The 21,434-nt window shown below is 40.3% G+C and overlaps 1 protein-coding gene across 3 annotated transcripts in view; it reads left to right on the top strand.

Moving 5' to 3' along the window:
* Nucleotides 1–21,434, top strand: part of exoc2 (exocyst complex component 2) — a 287,207-nt gene that overhangs the window by 93,514 nt on the left and 172,259 nt on the right. For all 3 annotated transcript variants that reach the window (XM_069909660.1, XM_069909652.1, XM_069909669.1), the window contains exon 6: nucleotides 5,524–5,648. In XM_069909660.1, coding sequence (XP_069765761.1) covers nucleotides 5,524–5,648 — 125 coding nt within the window. The remainder of the gene's footprint in view (nucleotides 1–5,523; nucleotides 5,649–21,434) is intronic.

Below are 21,434 nucleotides of genomic sequence, written 5' to 3'. Positions count from 1 at the left end.
TTAGGACCTCAACCCTACTCCTATCTGCCTGCTCCAAAATGCTGTGAACTGAAACAAAGACATCTCTGTATCTGGCATCTAGAGGCAGCATCCCATCCAGAAGCCTTGATCTCAATCACAAAACCTCCTATTTGCCTAACCTACAAATCCCCAATCACCATAGTTCTCCTCTGTTCCTACCTTCCCTTGACTACTATGACTTGTCCCTGGTGGATCGCCCTCCCAATAGTATCCAAAATAGTATACATATTGTTGAGGGGAACGACCACAGGGGTGCTCTAAACTATCTTCATATTCCCCTTCCCTCTCCTGACAGTCACCCATCTACCTGCCTCCTGACCTTGGGGGTGACTGTCTCCCTGAACTTCCTCTGTATCACTGCCTCTACCTCCTGAATGATGCGAAGTTCATCCTGCTCCAATTCCCTTACTCGGACTTCGAGGAGATGCAGCTGGAGGCACCTCTTGCAGGTGTAATCATCAGGGACAAATGTGCTGCCCCAAATTTCCCACATGCTACATTTGGAGCATTCCACTGCCCTAGCTGCAGTCTCCATTAACCATTCTTTGTTTAAATGCAAAGATCTTACCTTGCTGTATCTTACAGGAAACAAGCTTGTCCTCAGTCTCTGTTCATTGAAGCCTCGTGATCAAAGCCTTAAAGTCCCACTCCTGCACTGAGGCACTCACACACTGGCCACTTTGCTTGAACTTCCACTCTTTTTATTTGTCACTGCCCCTTATCTGTAGCACTCATTCTCACCAATCACCATTCTGTTTAACCCTTAAATTGCCCTTCAGTCTGTTTTTAAATACAATTACCAAAATGTGGTTCCTGACACACTGCTCTGCTGAGTTCCTCGCTCCTCCTTTTTCAGTGAGGTCCCAAAATTATATTCTTGTTTTAACTGTATTTTAAAAAAAAAAGATTGATGCAGTAGAAAGGTCTTTTCTTAGTAACCTGAAGATATTCATTAAAATATGAGTAAACTGTATTTATGAAATTCCTTGTCATTTTCACCTTCAAAGTCCTGGAGACATTTTTGGGATCTGGGCATCAACTGCAAGGATGCATTTGTTACATCACTAATTTCCCTTAAATAATGCAATGATTAAATTTCTGTGGTTCTCCTGACTTCAGTCCAATGGTATTGTTTAGGAATTTAGGTTGTGCAGTGTTGAAGGAATCACAAAAGGTTTCCAAATTATGATGTTGTGGATCTTGAAGAGAATCTGTTGATAGTGGTATTTAAATGATTTTGGATTTTATTGTCAGAGCACATGTGTGACATCACATTCAACGTTGAGGTTCTTTTTCCTGCGGGCGAGGCAGAATTACCACTTATTGGTAGTGCAAAAATAAACTGTACTTAGCATATACATGTAAACAAATAAAGAACTAGAAACAGATAACAAATGTTAACAAACTGTGCAATACAGAGAGAATTAAAGAAAAATTAATAACTAGCACAAGTCAAAGTTCTTAAGTGAGTCCCTGAATGAGTTTGTTGTTGAGGAGTCTGTTGGTGGTGAGGTAGCAGCTGTTCCTGAATCTGGTGGTGCAAGTCTTGTAGCACATATACAACTTTCCTGATCAAGAACAGAACCTGCTTGGTGGTGTGGATCCTTGATGATTGCTGCTGCCCTCTGATGGCAGTGTTTCTTGTAGATGTTCTCGATAGTGGGGAGGGTTTTACCTGTGATGTACTGGACTGCGTCCGCTACCTTTTGCAGGGCTTTCACTCATACCAGACTGTGATGTAGCCAGTCAACACACTTTCCACTGTACATCTAGAAATTTGCAAGGATTTCTGGTGTCATACCAAATCTCCGCAAACTCATGAAGAAGTAAAGGTGCTGTCATGCTTTCTTCATGATGCCATTACTGTGTTTGGCCCAGGAAAGATCTTCCGAGATAGTGACTCACAGGAACTCAAATTTGATCATCCTCTTCACCACTAATCCCCCAGTGATCACCGGATTGAATACATCTGGCTTTCCCTCTTAAAGTCAACAATCAGCTCCTTAGTTTTGGTGATATTGAGTGCAAGTTGGTTGTTGTTGCTAAATTTTCACTTTTCCTCCTGTATGGGGTCTCATCCCCTTCCTTTATACAACCCATGACAGTGGTATCATCAGGAAATTTATAAATGGTGTTACTGCCATACTGAGCCACAAGGTCGAAGGTGTAAAATGTATAGAGCAGGGGGCTAAGAACACAGCCCTGTGGTACTCCAGTACTGATGGAGATGGTAGAGGAGATGTTCTTGCCAATCCTCTTTGATTGTGGTCTGGAGGTGAGGAAATCTATGATCTAATTACACAGTGGAGTGTTGAGTTCTTGGCCTTGGCGTTTGCTAAGCAATTTTAAGGGGATGATGGTATTAAATGCCAAACTGTAGTGAATGAATCAGCTGGTAAAAGAGATCACAAGGTTGGGAAGTGTTGTCAGTGCATTTTGTAGAAGGTCCATAAAACAGTTCTAGTGTGGAAGGAAAAAAGTGCTGAGGACAGTGGATGGGGTGCCAATCATGTGGACTGCTTTGTCCTGGACTATCAGGCTGTTTGAGAGTTGTTGGAGATGCACTCAGCCAAGCAAGTGAAGAGCATTCCAACATGGCTTTGAGTTTGGAAAACAGTATTTCTTCAGAGTTGTACTGTCTGCTTTTTATGGCACATGAGATCCTTAAAAATTCATTAGTAGTTTATTTTAAAATGTTTCCAAACACATTTCCCCCTGCTGATGAATTGCTGTGCCGATGGTTGCTGGATTCATACTGCTTTTTTTAATCATTGAAGTTATCTTTCCTGATCCTAAACTATTTAAGGAATTGAGGAAAAAAAAGATACAATTTTTCTCATTAAACCTTTGGCACAGCATGTTGACTGCTGCTGTCTATAGTAAAAGCTGAAACATGGTTTTTGTAAATCATTTATATTATAAATGCATTTTTGCTAGTCTTCAAAGGATTTATTAACCTATTTTTAATTGAATTAAATATTTCAGGGTATAAACAAATGAACCTGTTGGTGAAATAAAGATCTTGTACCATGGACGATTACTTAATAATTGGAAAAAATTGTATGTTCAATCTTGGTTATTTTTATAAATGCCTGATTGCTATTATATAACTGTAATGAGTTAATGGAATTTGTAATTTCTACCTCACTCTTGCTGTTACATTACTTCATGGATGAGAAATGGATTGTTGATTTCCTTCCAGTCATTTTTCATGACTTTTTTCGCATTGCAAGGATATATACAAAATTGGTGATATCTTTCTGACTTTTCCCTTGCTTGGCAGGAATATTCCAGAGATTTGACAAGTGAATTCGTTACTGGTCAACTAAAAGGAGGCACAGAGCGTAGCAGTGGTTCAGACGTGTTTCTTTTTAATATAAATAAATAGGATGATCTACACATTGTCAAATCCCATTTTGGCTCCTTGACCTCTGGGTAGTTTTGAGCTTTTTCTCATTTCCATCTGCATAGCTGATGAAAGCACAATCTTGGCAAGAACTTGCTTGGACACTGAATTCTGTGGGAGGTCTCTGGAAACTAAATATTACAACATACTTAAATGGAGTTTCTGTATGATTTAATGACAATGGAGGAATATTTATGACTTCCAATGAATTCTAACTCACTAAGAGATAAAATTAATGCTGCCATTGTTCATTTTGTTGCATATTGATAGCATATGAGAAAATTGGCATAATTGCCTGATTATTGCCCTTGGCTTGAGTTGTTTTTCTGACTTTCAACATCTAAAAATATTTTAACAGCAACGTACAAAATGTTGCATGAAACAATAAGATTGCCTGTAGGACTGTTCTGAAGAAGTGAAGTCAGGTTCATGAGTTACTGAACCATGGTTTGTCAGCAATGGGAAGGAAACAGCAAAGGCAATTATCAGTCCATTGTCTAAAATTTACGTGCATCATAGAATTGTGTTTGCATGCAATCAAAATGATTAGAGATGAAACTACTGCAGATTCCATTTTTAAAATAAAAGCTGTATCATGCTGAATCCAGGTAACCGGGACAAGAACTTGAAGATTTCTCTTGTTTTGGGTAACTTTTGTTTGTTTTCTTCCCTAAAGGAAATTGATTTATGTTTAAAATTTCTTTCCGGCCTGAAATTTGTGACAGGTATAAACATAAAATTTCAATAGTCTAAAATTATAACATAAGTAAAAGGAAATGGAAGTCCAGTCTTAGCTGCAGCCACTTATAAACAACAAAATTTGGGGCAGAAAATGATGGGCAATCATAACCTTATGGAATCGTTAATTATATCAGCTTAAAATAGGAATTTTTCCACTAGGCCCTTAACTAACAGGTACATGAGGGTAGTGTTGCATAAAATGAATTTGATTCAATTATTGAAAGCACTGGGTACAATTTCATATTTTATTCCAATAACTAGCAGTGAACTTGCAGTTTTGCCTGCAAAACATTAATATTTTTATTTTAAAATTGAAAACTGGAATTTGCAATCTCTTACTTCATTTAAATCACTTCTTATGTCATAATTAGTTATTTCCCAAGTCAAGATCTCTACCTTCTGGGAGGTCAAGATTTATTAGATATGTCAGAACAATGTCACCATTAAATTCTCCCTTCAACCACACATAATGCAGTATTAGACATATTATTCCAGCATTTCTATGGATCAGAATTTTGACATGGGAGTTCCCTTCACCACACAAATGACAATGATTCCAGGAGGTCGCCCATTATCAGGTTATTTGTGGGCAACCTCGCCAGCAATGGTACTATCTTGGAAGCTTTGTTTTGTTTTAAGTACATAGGCGTTTTTTCTGGTTAATCTGAATGACCTAACAATTAAGTTATTAATAACAATTAGAATTCAAATGCTCCATCAGTTGTGAATGAATAGGTTGAAGAGGCTATTTAAAATGCATGATTCAATTTGTCTTTCTTTGAATGATTTTTCTTGAAAGAGTGCCGATGAGATTTACAAGGATGTCGCCAGGACTGCAAGAACTGACTTATGGGGAAAGGTTTAACAGATTTCTGCGGTGCATAGAAGAATGTGGGGTGATTTGATAAAATATATAAAATTATAATGGCTATAGATAGAGTAAATGCCAGCAGGCTTTTTTCATTAAGGCTAGGAGAGATAAAAAAAAGTAGAGGATATGGGTAAGGGGAAAAGTTTAAAGTGTGTATTGTGGGAACTTCTTCACACAGAGAGCTGTGGGAATGTAGAACGAGGTGCCAGGTGAATTGGTAATTGCAGGCTCAATTTTGACATTCAAAACAATTTCGGACCGGAGGGGAATGGAAGGATGTGGTCCGGGTGCAGGTCAGTTGGACGAGACAGAATAATAATTTGGCACAGATTAGAAGGGCCAAAGGGCTTATTTCTGTGCTGTACTGTTCTGTGGTTCTGTTAGGTTGTTGAAAGGCTAAAGCGCATTTATCACATTCCCATTGTAATCTGTGATTTCCTTCCCTTTCCATTAACATACTTACTTTTTCTATTTTACACTCTAGCTTTGATCAGCTGAAAGTTGCTGCAAATTTTTTAAGGAAACAGGCAAACAAGAAGAATGAGGGAAGTTTAGCCTATGTGAAAGGAGGCCTCAGTACATTCTTTGAAGCTCAGGACGCTCTTTCAGGTAATTCTTTTGATATGACCTCTTCTCAAATTCATTTATTTTTCTAAGATATAGTCAAGAACAATTTTTTTGCTGTTGACAGCAGATTTGAAAAAAAGCAAGCAATTGCTCAGTATTACATATCATGAATCTAATTTAAAAATCATGTCAGGAACCAAAGAAAATGGTCTTTTTTCATCTTCTCTCTCAAAACTAAACTTTTTAAATAATCTCCATTACATCTCCCCTTAGTTTTTCCACACCAATGAAGAGTTTCGAGCTTCATGCTTTCATCAAATCTAGTGTTTCTCCCCCTTTCGCGTTATCTACTGGTACATTGTTTGGCTTTGATGTTCTATACCACTAAAATGGTTCCAAGAATTCCACATAGTTATCTCTTTGTGCCTTTTGTTGTACTTCCTGACTTGGTGATCTTATCATTGACAATGTCAGGGATTATTGCCCATCCTCAATTGCTAACAATTGAGTGACTTCCCCATACAGAACAGGCAAACTCTGATCCAAAGGGAGCAGATTCCCCCAGAAATCTGAGCTTGAGCTTTCAAGATTGCCCAATGTTAGTCTTGAAATCTTCTCAGCACTTCTGCAATCAAGCTGTTCAAAAACACATTGGTTCCCACCTTTCTGCTTGTGTCAACATAAGACTTCTATTTTTCTCTATATAGACTTGAAACCTGGAACTTTTAGCTTTTCTTCACAGCATTAGAAGGAATAATTACCAGTGATAAATCCTTGCCTAGTTTGCCTCGAAAATGAGTGCCATGGGATAATCTTACAATAAGGAGAGCCTTGGATCTCACAGGTCTGCTGCTACATCTCCCACAGTTGGATGCCTTCCAGCTAATATGGTGCTACCACTGTACCATCCACTTACTTTACTGGCTGTGTAGACTGTAACTGCTGCACCAGGCAAAATAAAAGCAAGAAAGAAGAAACCACACCTCAGACTTGAAATGTGGAATGCTACAACATGACAGTTGGCCTCCCTGAAGCTCCCTGGCCAGGCAGACGAAGTGACAATATGTTAAAATAACGTTGTCTTCTCCAAATAATAGAATTGGGATCAGCTGGATCCATGGGGAAGAAAGATGCAGAAACCAAGGAACATGGCCTGGGATTTGTGTTCAAAATATTTCTGCTGGGGACGACTGAAACTACTAAAATAAAATGGATTAGAAAGAATCCTGGCACTTGGTCCATGAACATTGAAGGGCCCTATTAATTGGTGAATGAATGTATGCCAATGCTTAATTCTCCATCTGAGACAAAAGGTGAGGTTTACAATAAACCTGAAGTGATCTTCACTCATTTTCCAACAAATTAAGAATGTTCAGTACGGTAATGCAAGAGTTATTGCTGATCACTATTCCTGGTGCACCTACCCAGATCACCAAATAAATGGGAAGGACAAAGTCTATAACTATGTGTCACATCACCATCTTGCAGGCCATGCATCAAAATGTCATGGAGACATCTCAGATGAGGTCTCTGACACCAATATATGTATAACATGGGGGTCACAGACTTTTTCCCAGGGTTGGAGAATGTAAAACTGATAGCAAAAGATTTAAGGCGAGAGGGCAAAGAGCTCCTTGAGGAAATGGTAGAAACAGGAACAAGTATAATGTTCAAAAAGGTACATGGATTTGAAAGGTTTACAGGAATAAGGATAGAATGCAAGCAAATAGCACTAGCTTAGTCAGCATGGACATGTTTGGCTGAAGGGCCTTTTTCTATGCTGTATAGGTTGATGTCTGTATGAGATATCCACACATGTCATTCTAACCTCAAAGTTAATATCTCCCTGGAGCTATCAAAGTGTGAACTGCAAAATAACATTGCTTTTGATTTTGTAGCATTAGACTCCAGCACAGAAAGATTTACCACTCAAAACAGAAGGCAATCTTTCAACTCAATAGGAACAACTAAAGTCAGAAAAAATACACCCTACTGCCAGTGTGAGTGCTCAGCAGAAGTGAAAATCACAATGGAATGCCATCCAAGACACAGCTTTGCCAAATTTGTGTTAGCAGCTGGGCAAGGAAAATGGTTGCTTTTATACTCATTTATGCCATGCAATTTTATTCACTTATGCAATTTGCATTGCCAAAAACAAATCCAAGTTAGCCCAAGCGAATGAAGCAAATACACTGTCAATGACGGAAGCTTCACAGGAGTGAATAGAATATCACTGTGGCATCTCCTTTCTATGTATCACTGGCAAAGTATTTACAAGTTTTGAACTCAATGGACTTGCTGTCAGAGAGCATTTACCCTGAGTTCAAGTTCATTTTTCAAGCAGAGCAATCAACCATTGATATGATTTTTACTTTGAGCTGCAGGAGCAATGGAGAGAACAAAGAAGGAAAATCATTGGATGCTGGAAATCTGAAATAACAAGAAGAAGTGTCATAAACACTCAGTAAATCAGACAGTATCTGTGGGAAAAGGAACTGTGTTCAAATTTCAAGTCAAAGACACAGAAAACAGTGCATTGCCTCACAGATTTCATTGAAGCTTTGATCTGTATGCAAGCAGGTTTTATTCAGATTGCTGGAAAACAATCAATTATCTTCCAAGGTTCTTCGGTGTGAGGAACAAATCCTTTCATGTACTTATGAATGGTGTTAGTAAATCTGACAACACATTCTGGGAATTTTTCAACATTTGTCACACGCAACAGAATTGACCTGGATCCAATATCTTTTCTTCAGCTTTATTTTGGATCTTATTTAACTTTAATTATTTGGACTAATCACTTTAGTAACATGAATTAACTGCAGTAAAATATCTTTGGATGTACTGCCCCATGGCTGGTAAGTAGAATTAACTGAAATTATACTCTATTGTCAAGCCATAAGGATTTTAAATGAAATGAAAATTTACTCCACGAAACTGAATTGAACAGAACTTAGCACTGAGGTTTGAAGGATTTTCTTATTATTATTGCAGTCGGTTAGGTTCAGAGCTAATTGTAAGTGCAGATGTTTTTATGTCAAGACTGTTACTGATTATTATAGCAGTAAATATAGTTTTGAAAATAAGGACAATTACCTCAAAAGAACAGCTGATGGCAGTCCCAAAAGTCTCTGTAACCTACAAAATTTATTGTAACACTCTTATCTTTACTTAAAAAATATGGTTCATTTGCCCATATAAGATATAAAATATGCATTTGAACTTTTAAATTCTACCTCAAGGATTGTGTAGATAATAAACTGACGGCTCTGAATATAGATGGAATGGTGGAAGAATCTACTAGGCCTGCAAGCTTAAAATAATTAGTTCTGAGTAGAAAAACTTGATTTTCTACGTGTATTAAGAAGTTTGCAAATTTTTATATACACAATCAGTCAACACCATCCTTTCTGTATTTACCAAATGTCCACTATTTAAGGTCATCAGATGAAAATCATTCTAGGGGTATCAAATTAAAGATTTTCAAGATCACAAGAACCTTTATTTAAGACCATTTTCAAAAGAAATAAAGAATAGTCACATCAAATGAAATGTATTAATTAAGTAATAGAGCTTTGTGGTTTTCCTCAAAATTTCAATGTATTTAAAGAAAAAGCTGGATGGATTGTGCTTTTACGCTTCTTTTGAATGTAAATGAGAATTCGTATTTTATGAAAGGGCACTTTTGGACTTTCATTCTGGAAGCAGATAAGTTATGACCAATAATCTGTGATCTCTTAATAGCACCATACCATCTGTCATCTCCTCAGTCATCATGCTATCACATGGTCACTCTGTTCTCTCACTTCCTGCAACATGAAACACACTTCTATGATTACTTCTACCATTTCTGATGACAGGACATCAACCTGAAAAGTTAACTATGTTTTTGTCTCAACAGATGCTTCTTGAGTATTTGCAGCATTCTGTTTTCATGTCATACTGTGGGGAAACTTTGGCTAGAAATACAATTAAAGCATAGATCAGATTGATTTTGCAGGACTTGTTTTATTTTCAGAATAAATGTGTATTGCAACCAAGAGGGCTCTGTTTCAGCACTTTCGAGGTTATAAGTTTAACTGTCCAAATAAGCTTTTAACTTTTCATTACTTCCTTGACCCCTTCTATCAGCAAATGATCCAACTTTGTTCATGACTAGGCTGAGAGTTAAGGGTAAACATTTTTTAGCTGCTTCAGCTTTCTGTGGGATCTATTTTGGAAATGGGACAATTTTGACAAGAATTCCATACGCTTTCCTTCTTAAGAATCAATAGTATTCTGAACCTGTACAGTTTGAGAGTATGTCTCTTTCAGGTTTACCCTTTGCATGAAACAGAAACATAAGACTGTTGGATGCCTTACAGCTGTTGACTTAGCCAAAATAAACAGGCTGTCAGGATAAATGGCAGCAGAGATCATGCTTTACCCAGCCTGGTCAGCTGTAGTATTTCCAACAAAGACTGATGTTGCAGACCACAAGATTCCTGATGCATGGCTTCAGACCACCTTCGCCTGAAGAAATATAGAGCAGACTTCACCTAATGGAATTCAATTTGAATTCAGCAATAAAGTGTTTCTTTGTGCTCAACGTCTGAATGAACTTGACATAAAAACACAAGCTCTCCAACTTTCATACATTTACCAAAAATGATCTAGAGATTTGACATTTCTAAAGCTTTGCCAACTAAACAGCCGAAATGCTAAAAGATGATGGATGAATCAATTTAGTATATAGACAAATTAAAAAGAAGTCGTATTTAAATTCTTGACTTTGAAGTATTCATTTATTGCACAGGTGAAAAAATAATTTGACAAAATGCTCCGTTTGGGTATTTGCAGAATTTAAAAATTCTTAAGTACAGAAAAAGAAGGGTTTTTGAAAGTTTATTAAGCTTGACAAATTCTGAAAAATAAGGTTGAGTTTGTAATTTAAACCTAGGAGGTCATGAAGGTATTTAAGATATTGAGTTGATATAGAGAAAAGAATGAAAACCCAACATCATCATTTAATTTGTATTTATATTAATTTTGTGCAGTTATTTTAACTGGATGCTGAAAAGAAATATGAACTTCATTACAAGTCAAAGTTGTATTTTATTTCTCATATTTATTACCATAAAATTAAGGCATTTGGCCTATCGTTTATGCCAGTTCTCAGAGCAATTCCATCAATAATATTCCTCTGTTCCCTTTCTCATACTCATCAACTCTCCCTTGATTTTCATCACATCCCCATTCACTTGAGGAGATTTTAATTTACCTAACAGTTGTGTTGTCTGTATGATGCACAAGTAAACTTGGGCAGCTGGAATAAACCCACGTGGTATGCAAGGTTTGCGTCAACGGTGCCAGTAGTTGGTATCAACCTTGGGTTGCTAGAACTACAAGCCAGCAGCACCATCTGCTGTGCCACTGTACCTTCCCAGGTTTTAAGTTGCTATTGGAATGTTGAAGATAGTCAATGCCAATAATTTTAGTGACTTTAAAAAAAGCATAAAAAGACTAGACAGCCAGAACTTTTGCCCTTAGAGATTTGTCTATGACCTGATGGCATGAGTATAAGGAGTAAGAGATTTAAATGGGATTTGAGATTTTTTTTTCTTGAAATTTGACTCGAACAAAGATGGAGGCAGATGCTCTCAGAATGTTTAGATGAGTACTCAAAACACCATGGCACATAAGTTTATAGGATGAATGCAAGGAAATGGGATTAGTAGTGATAACAATGGTTGACATGCACATATTTGGTCAAAGGGCTGGTTTCTGTGCTGTGTGATTCTGACTCCATGACAAAATCTCGTGTTTGAAACTTTGTTTTGTAGGATGTAATTGGGAATGGGGTTCAGTTTTGTACAAGTAAGCAATTCATATTCTTGAATGAATGTTTTGCATTCACTTTCTTAAAATGTAATGTTATTGTATCATAGAGCCAACATGTTGCCAGTATTTTGATATCAATACCTATGGTGGGAAACACAAAATTCGCAGTCACTGGGATTAGAGTAAAAACACAAAAATGTTGGAGGGCTCAGCAGGTCACACAGCATCTATAGAAGATAAAAGAATATAACCAATCTGAGCTCTTCTTCAAGGTACCTCTGGACAGTACGTGACCTGGGTTCTTCCTGGATTTTTGTGTTTTTACAAAGGCCCTATCTTTCTATTGTAATTTGCCAGGTGTTATGAATCATTGACTTTAAAATCAGAATTAATCAACATATTCCAGAGTATATTCTGTGGACAAAATCATTGCATAGAAAATTATCCACCATTGGGAAGCTTCTTCATATATTTTGGAATGAATTTTGACTCTTTTTGTAGACCTATTCAGTAAACACGTTCATTAAACAAATGATGAATCAATGGTTTGTTTGTCTGACAGTCAGTGACCTACACAAGATTTAATTCCTTATTGGAAATGAATACAGAGATAAACTTTAAAATTAATTATCAGTTGACAATTGGGTACAATTAATGATGCAAACTAACTCCAGGCAGACCTTCCTTTTGAACTGTATGTTTAATCAGTTTGCAGAGCACATTGATGAAACTCTACTGATCTAGTTTTTGCAGAAGACAGCCTAGCAAAGAAAACGTTTTTGAAAACAAAACACTGCAGATACTGGGATATTATTCTTCGTGATATGTTTTAATCGACACTGGGGAGAACATTCATATTATTTAATTGCTTATGACACTGCTCCAATTCAGATTGAAAAATATCATGGACAATCCACAGGAATTTCAATCATCTTCTTTCTTTGGCTTGGCTTCGCAGATGAAGATTTATGGAGGGGTAAATGTCCACGTCAGCTGCAGGCTCGTTTGTGGCTGACAAGTCCGATGCGGGACAGGCAGACACGGTTGCAGTGGTTGCAGAGGAAAATTGGTTGGTTGGGGTTGGGTGTTGAGTTTTTCCTCCTTTGTCTTTTGTCAGTGAGGTGGGCTCTGCGATCTTCTTTAAAGGAGGTTGCTGCCCACCGAACTGTGAGGCGCCAAGATGCACGGTTTGAGGCGATATCAGCCCACTGGCGGTGGTCAATGTGGCAGGCACCAAGAGATTTCTTTAGGCAGTCCTTGTACCTCTTTGGTGCACCTCTGTCACGGTGGCCAGTGGAGAGCTCGCCATATAATACGATCTTGGGAGGGCAATGGTCCTCCATTCTGGAGACGTGACCTACCCAGCGCAGTTGGATCTTCAGCAGCGTGGATTTGATGCTGTCGGCCTCTGCCATCTCGAGTACTTCGATGTTAGGGATGAAGTCGCTCCAATGAATGTTGAGGATGGAGCGGAGACAACGCTGGTGGAAGCGTTCTAGGAGCCGTAGGTGATGCCGGTAGAGGACCCATGATTCGGAGCTGAACAGGAGTGTGGGTATGACAACGGCTCTGTATATGCTTATCTTTGTGAGGTTTTTCAGTTGGTTGTTTTTCCAGACTCTTTTGTGTAGTCTTCCAAAGGCGCTATTTGCCTTGGCGAGTCTGTTGTCTATCTTGTTGTCAATCCTTGCATCCGATGAAATGGTGCAGCCGAGCTAGTTGACCGTTTTGTGTTTTGTGTGCCCGATGGAGATGTGGGGGCGCTGGTAGTCATGGTGGGGAGCTGGCTGATGGAGGACCTCAGTTTTCTTCAGGCTGACTTCCAGGCCAAACATTTTGGCAGTTTCCGCAAAACAGGACGTCAAGCGCTGAAGAGCTGGCTCTGAATGGGCAACTAAAGTGGCATCGTCTGCAAAGAGTAGTTCATGGACAAGATGCTCTTGTGTCTTGGTGTGAGCTTGCAGGCGCCTCAGATTGAAGAGACTGTCATCCGTGCGGTACCGGATGTAAACAGCGTCTTCATTGTTGAGGTCTTTCATGGCTTGGTTCAGCATCATGCTGAAGAAGATTGAAAAGAGGGTTGGTGCGAGAACGCAGCCTTGCTTCACGCCATTGTTAATGGAGAAGGGTTCAGAGAGCTCATTGCTGTATCTGACCCGACCTTGTTGGTTTTCGTGCAGTTGGATAACCATGTTGAGGAACTTTGGGGGGCATCCGAGGCGCTCTAGTATTTGCCAAAGCCCTTTCCTGCTCACGGTGTCGAAGGCTTTGGTGAGGTCAACAAAGGTGATGTAGAGTCCTTTGTTTTGTTCTCTGCACTTTTCTTGGAGCTGTCTGAGGGCAAAGACCATGTCAGTCGTTCCTCTGTTTGCGCGAAAGCTGCACTGTGATTCTGGGAGAACATTCACGGCGACACTAGGTATTATTCTATTTAGGAGAATCCTAGCGAAGATTTTGCCTGCAATGGAGAGCAGCGTGATTCCCCTGTAGTTTGAGCACTTTGATTTCTCGCCTTTGTTTTTGTACAGGGTGATGATGATGGCATCACGAAGGTCCTGAGGCAGCTTTCCTTGGTCCCAGCAGAGCTTGAAAAACTCATGCAGTTTTGCCGCCAGCCTTCCAGACCTCTGGCGGGGATTCCATCCATACCTGCTGCTTTGCCACTTTTCAGTTGTTCAATTGCCTTATATGTCTCTTCCCGGGTGAGGACCTCATCCAGCTCCTTCCTTAGGGTCTGTTGAGGGAGCTGGAGCAAGGCGGATTCTTGGACTGAGCGGTTGGCACTGAAAAGAGATTGGAAGTGTTCTGACTATCGGTTGAGGATGGAGATCTTGTCGCTGAGGAGGACTTTGCCATCTGAGCTGCGCAGCGGGTTTGGACTTGGGGTGAGGGGTCGTACACAGCCTTTAGAGCCTCGTAAAAACCCCTGAAGTCGCCAATGTCGGCGCTGAGCTGGGTTCGTTTGGCGAGGCTCTCATTTTGGATCTCCCGGAGTTTGCGCTGAAGATGGCTGCATGTGCGACGGAAGGCTTGTTTCTTCTCTGGCTAGGTCGGCTTTGTAAGGTGAGCCTGGTGGGCAGCTCGCTTCTTTGCCAGCAGCTCCTGGATTTCCTGGCTGTTTTCGTCGAACCAGTCCTTGTTTTTCCTGGAGGAGAAGCCCAGTACCTCTTCAGTGGATTGCAGTATGGTAGTCTTCAGCTGATCCCAGAGGGTTTCAGGGGACGAGTCCGTGAGGCGGATTGCATCCTCGAGCTTTGCTTTGAGGTTTGCCTGGAAGTTTCCTCTCATTTCGTCTGACTGAAGTGATCCAAAAAATGTATACACTCTGTCCAAATATGGCACTGCTTATAAGAATAGAAGAATATCACAGGCTGCTACTCTGTATGGAAACATTAAATATGAGTGAAAGAAAAACAAAGATCATATCTAGGAATTGAGAATGAAATTGTTAAGTGCTTCATTTTCTGATTTTTTTTTGCAGCAGTTTTTGCCTTTTTAAAGGTACAGAAATATTTGCAAAATACCTAAAATCATGGTTGGAGAACTTTATCTCCTTATTGATGATGCATTTTGTGTGTCAATACCTTGCAGTTACAAAGATGAGTGAGTGTTTTGAAGGGAACAATGTCAATAGTGAAGGAGCTGAACAGGCCTTAGTGTCATGTTGCAAATGTATGGCATTTAAATTCATCCCAACCTTAAGAAATAGGTTGGAAAAAAATATCTGTCCTCTAACTCTGGAAGTTTCAAAAGTTAATTTATTCAAAATATGCATAATTTAACATTGTAGCATGCCATAAAAGTACAAAAATTTGAGCTTTATTTACTGGAATTGGATAATCTGATAGATGTCTTATATGGAGAAAAGAAAATCAAAAATCATCTATAAGCAAATGAACAGTGTTAATATTGTGGTCTGTGAATAACAGGTTTATATTTAGCTTGACAAAAGAATCAATTTTCTTTCCTTCCTTGAGGATTTGGCAAATAAAAAAAAATTAGGGTGAAAAAAAGATTTCCAGATTACATACATTGATGTTGTGCAAATTCCTGTTTTAGCTATGTATGAAGGATTGATAGTGAATTTTTATATTAAAATCATCATGCAACTTGAGTAGAGTGAGAAGAGAGTAAAACACGAATGTCTACAGACACCATGATTGAAGTAAAAACACAATACTGGAGAAATTCAGCAGTTCAAACAGTGTACTTTATATACCAAAGCTAAAGATACATAACCAATGTTTCAGATCTGAGCCTTTCATAAAGCTATGAGCAAATTGTAGACAGGTGCAGGAATTAAATGGTGGGGGGGTGGGGGGAGGAGCACCGGGCCACGGGCAAGATGTAATATGTAGGAGGGAGAGCACAACAGCAAATAGGGGGAGTGGGATGACTCTGTCACTAGAGAGGGAAGGCTGGAGGAAAGGAGACAGAGAGTGAGGGAGAATGGGGAGTGGTGTAGCAGAAACTGGAGAAGTCTATGTTGTCATCCAGTTGGAAAGTGCCCAGATGGAATATAAGGTGTTGCTCCGCAAATTTGCGGGTAGTTTTGGTAACTGGTCTTTAACAATTTACAAGATTACTTATTAGGCCTTGACCCTTTTTCTATTGGAGGTGTACAGTGTCTCATTTTCTGTACCTCTGTCTCCTTTCCTCCATCTCCCCACCCCACTTTCCCTCTCCATTCAGATAGCTACCACCCATCACTTCTCAGCATTTTTCTCCTACCCATATCCACCTATGGCCTTTTGCCTGTGGGACAGTGATCCTCCCTGTGCCCCCTTTTTCCCTCTTCTCCTCTCCTCCCTCACCATTTATTCAGACACCTGCCTTCTTTTTGGTTTATATTTAGCTTGACAAAGTGTTCAGGCCCTCAGGCCCAAAGTGTTCGTTATACCCCTTTACTTCCTATAGATGCCACATGATCTGCTGAGATTCTCCAGTACTTTTGGGCATTGCATGACTTTTTGTAGTCATTTTGCTTTAGAGCCACCATTCATGCAGTGGTAGAGATATAGGAAATGGATAGCAGTGCAAAGAAAGAACAAGGCCCAAAAAGATAGGAGTGTGGGAAAGGTTTTATCCAGATAAATGGTCAGTACATATCCTGCAGACCCTGAGGACAAGGACTTGATGGATAATATAGGATGGTTCCCAGGCCAACTGTGCAGATCATCTAGCAGAATGCCTTAACACCAGAATTCTGTATCAAGCACCAGAACCTGGTGATACTAGATCTTCCTAGGTTTGTATATGAGGGAAAGATGTTTTGGGATGATATTGCATTGGCACAGTCGGTCCTGACCAATAGGATACTAGATCTTCCTGGGGTTTTTTAGGAAGTAACTGAGGGAAGTTTGGGAAAGACTTCAAAATAAAATTTCAAATCTGAAAGTAACAGAAGTGTGATGCAGGTGAACAATATGTGTGTGATAGAAAGGTGAAGCTGTTAAATGCTCCATCTGCATAAAGATCATCAAGACAGTTGAAACCTTTAGTTTGCAATGTATTAACAAAAAACAGTGAAGATGAAAACAAATGATTGTTATTTAAGGGACCATGAATTGATGAAGTCTAATCTGGTACCTAATTTTTACAGTTTTGAACACCACTGGGTTGTCAGTGTGGTTAGAGGGTTTTGTCAGCAATGAAGAATATACCATGACCGCTAAAGACTCTTCCAATTTTCACCAGTAGAGCTTAGGAAATGCACCCAGTAATTTATCTTGTGTATATGTGCTGCCCAGTAGTAAAATTGGAAGAGTGAGTCCTCCACTAGCCTTATAGTTTTGCAATAATGCTTTACAAACTCTTGGAGGTTTCCCATTCCAAAAAAGGAGGAAATTATTTTGTTGAGAGAGGTAAAAAATATTTTGGAAGAAATAAAAGAATATTTTGAAACAAGTATAGCAATCTTGTCATTTTTGACTACATTTACTCTGCTCATTCATGACAGAGGCAGATTTTTCCATCTCTGAAAATCTCATCAAAAAGAAAAGTATTTTTTTTATTAAGAGATTGGAGAATGTGCGTGTGATGTTTACACCTAGGTATTTGCAACTTGATTGATTAAACTGAAAAGGCAGGACTAATTGGTTAAGTTGCAGAGCTGTTTTGTTGACAGATTAACATTCAGTTTATCGAAGATTCAATTTATAACCTTAAAAAGAGCCAAACTTTTCCAAAATGTATAGAAATATCAGCCAGTCATTAGTATATTGTGAAACTCTATTTTCCAGTCCATTTCGGACAATGCTTTTAAAGGTTGGGGAAGACTGTGATAATGGTTCGATTGCAATGGCAAAAATAAGAGAATATGGGGTCACCCTTGTCGGGTATTGTGATTCCATGCAAAATAATCAGACTGAATATTGTTTGTGTGGATTGTACAGAAGACGAATCCAAGAGATAAACTTGTTACCAAATCCAATTTTCTTTAATAACTGAAAAAGGATACCTCTACTCTACTCTATCAAAGGCTTTGTCAGCTTCAAACAAAATTACAACTTTTGGAGATTTTGTTGAGTGTTTGGAGTAAATAATGTTGAAGAGCATATGGATGTTAAAAGACAAGTGATGCTGTTTGGATATGATCTTTGGTAACACTCCTTGTAGTTGATATGCTATGACCTTGACTAACACTTGAACATCAGTACTAAGCAGAGATAATGGCTTATAGGAACCACATGATGTGGGATCCTTAGCCTTCTTCAGGAGGAAAATTATTGCTGCAGTAGTACTAGCAGAAGTACTAGCAGAAGTACTAGCAGTTGTACTAGCTGTAGTCCTAGCAGAAGTCCTCGCAGAAGTCCTCGCAGAAGTCCTCGCAGAAGTCCTCGCAGAAGTCCTCGCAGAAGTCCTCGCAGAAGTCCTCGCAGAAGTCCTCGCACAAGTCCTCGCACAAGTCCTCGCACAAGTCCTCGCACAAGTCCTCGCACAAGTCCTCGCACAAGTCCTCGCACAAGTCCTCGCACAAGTCCTCGCACAAGTCCTCGCACAAGTCCTCGCACAAGTCCTCGCACAAGTCCTCGCACAAGTCCTCGCACAAGTCCTCGCACAAGTCCTCGCACAAGTCCTCGCACAAGTCCTCGCACAAGTCCTCGCACAAGTCCTCGCACAAGTCCTCGCACAAGCCCTCGCACAAGCCCTCGCACAAGCCCTCGCACAAGCCCTCGCACAAGCCCTCGCACAAGCCCTCGCACAAGCCCTCGCACAAGCCCTCGCACAAGCCCTCGCACAAGCCCTCGCACAAGCCCTCGCACAAGCCCTCGCACAAGCCCTCGCACAAGCCCTCGCACAAGCCCTCGCACAAGCCCTCGCACAAGCCCTCGCACAAGCCCTCGCACAAGCCCTCGCACAAGCCCTCGCACAAGCCCTCGCACAAGCCCTCGCACAAGCCCTCGCACAAGCCCTCGCACAAGCCCTCGCACAAGCCCTCGCACAAGCCCTCGCACAAGCCCTCGCACAAGCCCTCGCACAAGCCCTCGCACAAGCCCTCGCACAAGCCCTCGCACAAGCCCTCGCACAAGCCCTCGCACAAGCCCTCGCACAAGCCCTCGCACAAGCCCTCGCACAAGCCCTCGCAGTTGTACTCACTATAGTTCTAGCTGTAGCAGATCAAGTTCATCATTAAACTTTGTATGGCTCCATTGGATATCTGTGGGACTATGGAGCTCTATGGGACTGCATTGCTTTAATCAAAAGTGTAACATTTATTGGAGCAACTTCATCCCTAACATCGAAGTACTCGAGATGGCAGAGGCCGACAGCATCGAATCCAAGCTGCTGAAGATCCAACTGCGCCTGGTAGGTCACGTCTCCAGAATGGAGGACCATCGCCTTCCCAAGATCGTGTTATATGACGAGCTCTCCACTGGCCACCGTGACAGAGGTGCACCAAAGAAGAGGTACAAGGACTGCCTAAAGAAATCTCTTGGTGCCTGCCACATTGACCACCACCAGTGGGCTGATATCACCTCAAACCGTGCATCTTGGCGCCTCACAGTTCGGTGGGCAGCAACATCCTTTGAAGAAGACCGCAGAACCCACCTCACTGACAAAAGACAAAGGAGGAAAAACCCAACACCCAACCCCAACCAACCAATTTTCCCTTGCAACCACTGCAACCGTGTCTGCCTGTCCCGCATCGGACTTGCCAGCCACAAACGAGCCTGCAGCTGACGTGGACATTACCCCTCCATAAATCTTCGTCCGCGAAGCCAAGCCAAAGGAAAATAATCTCATCCAAAGTGAATTAGACATCCAGTTCCTTTAGCAGGTTAGGGTCAATGCCCGGAGTTGTAAGATTGTTAAGAAACTGGTTCATTTTGATGTCGTCAGAAGAAAAATCAGATTTGTAGAGTGACAAGCAGAAAGATTTAAAGGCAGCATTAATTTCTGTGGGATCAGATGTTATGTTATTGGATGAGTCCCTCATTTGGGGTTTCAGCCTTGATGCAGCCTGACGTCTCTATTGGTTGGCCAATATGAGCCAGGAGTTTGCATTAATAACTGCTGTGTACTTGATATAAGATCAAATTCTGCTTTAAATCAAGACACTGCCTGTATAATTCTGGGGATGGACAACCTGCGTAGCGTCGATCCATTTTACTAATAGCAGATGTTAGTTCATGATCCTGGCAGTGCGTTTCTTATTTAATTAAGCTGAATATGAAATTATTTGATCCCTCAAATAACACTTAAGTGACTCCCAAGGTAGAGAATAGGAGGTTGACTAATTTTGATTATGAGAAAGGAAATCACTGATAGAGTCTGATATAAGTTCACAAAATTTTTTGTTTGCCAGAAGAGAATTAAGTTTCAACACAGTGGGATGATTGGGGTAGTTGAAGGTCGAACAATAATGGTGCATGATCAGTCATCAAAATACTGTAATAGTCTGAGAAAACCACACATTGGTAAGAGACCCATCCAAAATGAAATAATCTATCCTCGAGTATGAATTGTGAACTTTAGAAAAGAATGAAATTTTTTTAATTGATGGACTATGAAATTTCCAAGGGTCAATCAGCTTGTTATGAAAAATCTGAGAAACAACCTGGCCATGGCAGATTGGAAAGTGGTGGATCCATAACACATTTTAAATACCACCCCCCCCCAAAAAAAATACGGTGTAGGTATCTAACAACGAAAGCCTTCTTAATAGTGTGTTAGCAAATGAGATACACCGTACATTTCAGCGTATACGTTGAGTCATGATACTCTGAACATTTCTCAAAAAGCGAGATTGACTTGTATGCTGGATATACTATTGAGACCTTAAATTCACTAAAAAATCCAGATTGACGTCGATTCGGTGTAGAAGTCAATGCTGGAAGCACCTCCCCCCCCCCCCCCCCCCCCCACTCTGGCGTCGCCACTCCCTGACACCTCCCCACCACTGAGTACTTCCATAACTGCTCCAACCTGGGACCCTGAGGTCACTTCCGCCTCTCCTGCCTGGTAGGCCAAGGTTTTTTAATATTTAAATAATTTACAGTTTTGTTACTTGCAATTTAGGTGTTTTAAAAAAACTTGGGTTGTTCCTGGGAGGTCTGGACATCCCAAAAAATGGGGGTCAAATTATACGGCGGATATAACATAAAGCCATTAAAATGAGGCTAAAAAAAAAGGGGGTTGACCTATCTTCCGATCGGCTTGTATGCTGAAATATACAGTATCTAAGTTAGGTGCATAGACCTTGACCAGTAGCACCTGATATTTATATCTACTGTTTCTGTATTAGATCGTACAAATTGGATATTTTTATTTATTATATTACAAGCTCCCGTTTCATTTAGTGTGAGTACCATTTTAAGGCCTAGTAGAGGCTGCAACCATTCACAACTCTGGAGATACTTGGGCAGCAACAGCTAGTACAGGTGGTACCCCAATTATCTACTTTGTAGAGGAGAAAGAAGATGGGGTGCTTTTTCCAGGGACGCAGGTGGTGAGAGGGTCATGTGTGTGGAACATGGAAGGATCAGCACATTTTGACCAGCGGAA

Source organism: Narcine bancroftii, chromosome 1 (genome assembly GCF_036971445.1).
Source record: "Narcine bancroftii isolate sNarBan1 chromosome 1, sNarBan1.hap1, whole genome shotgun sequence".
Taxonomy (NCBI): Eukaryota; Metazoa; Chordata; class Chondrichthyes; order Torpediniformes; family Narcinidae; genus Narcine; species Narcine bancroftii.
Note: the sequence above shows the minus strand (reverse complement) of the source record. Positions and strands in the feature narration are given on the sequence as shown.